Source organism: Frankliniella occidentalis, unplaced genomic scaffold, assembly GCF_000697945.3.
Source record: "Frankliniella occidentalis isolate FOCC.00 unplaced genomic scaffold, Focc_3.1 Scaffold42, whole genome shotgun sequence".
NCBI lineage: Eukaryota > Metazoa > Arthropoda > Insecta > Thysanoptera > Thripidae > Frankliniella > Frankliniella occidentalis.
Window position 1 is genome coordinate 1,105,306 of NW_026267172.1, and position 828 is coordinate 1,106,133.

At 47.8% G+C, this 828-nt stretch overlaps 1 protein-coding gene across 1 annotated transcript in view; it reads right to left on the bottom strand.

The window, feature by feature from the left end:
* Window positions 1-157: 157 nt before the first annotated feature.
* LOC113216304 (uncharacterized) overlaps window positions 158-828 on the bottom strand; it is a 5,510-nt gene continuing 4,839 nt past the window's right edge. Inside the window, exon 6 of the mRNA XM_052266752.1 lies at window positions 158-776. Within this exon, the coding sequence (XP_052122712.1) occupies window positions 422-776 (355 nt within the window). The 3' untranslated portion in view covers window positions 158-421. The remainder of the gene's footprint in view (window positions 777-828) is intronic.

Here is an 828-nt window from a genome sequence, read left to right on the forward strand (position 1 = left end):
CATACAAGTAATGACAGTTACTATTATTACATGGAGCAAGTATGCAGTTTATATCAGGTTGTTACCACTCCTTAGTTGTTAACCGAGCGAAACGTTTTCTTCCGATCATGTCTTATGCATTCCGCAGTCCGCCAGGGTTTGAATTAGGCAAGCGCCATTTACCTCGCGAAGGGAAGATAAATTTTATTGGAAAATTCTGTAGTACTTAAACTGGTGGTTGTAAAAATAAATAAATTAAGGACACTACAACAGTTTTAAAGTAAAGAAGTAAAGTATTACAAACTTAATAAAACAAAAATAAAGTATCGTTTGTCATGGCTAGGACACAACAGTATCCGGGTTTGCCTAATCGCTCCATCCATAAGGCAAACCCACAACACTGTTGTGTCGTAGCCACGACGGCACGCGGTACATTTGAATTTTAGGTTTGTTGGGGTACAACAGCCGCCGCTGCTGACTCTGACTCTTGCAGCCTCGCTTTCAGCCTCTGGAGGGATTCTTGGAGCACCTCCTTCATCATGTCACTGCGCGGTGCTCGTCCGTACGCTGTTGTCTGGTAGCGGTGCACGCGATCCACGAAGCCCAGGGCCTCCTGCACCATGTTTCGCAAGTCCAGCACCTTCTTCCCGCCCAGCGCCATAACTCGCTCATCCTCCATGTATTTAAGCACCTCGCGAAACACTTCGCAGGGGGCTTCACCCATCACACACCACTGTAAAGGCGTGCGCGCTTCACTGTCTTTACGATACACGGTGAGGCCTTTCCACACCGCCGACCTGCCTTTCTTAGTCATCCTGCCGTAGTGCGGAATTAGCTGCTGCACCTCCC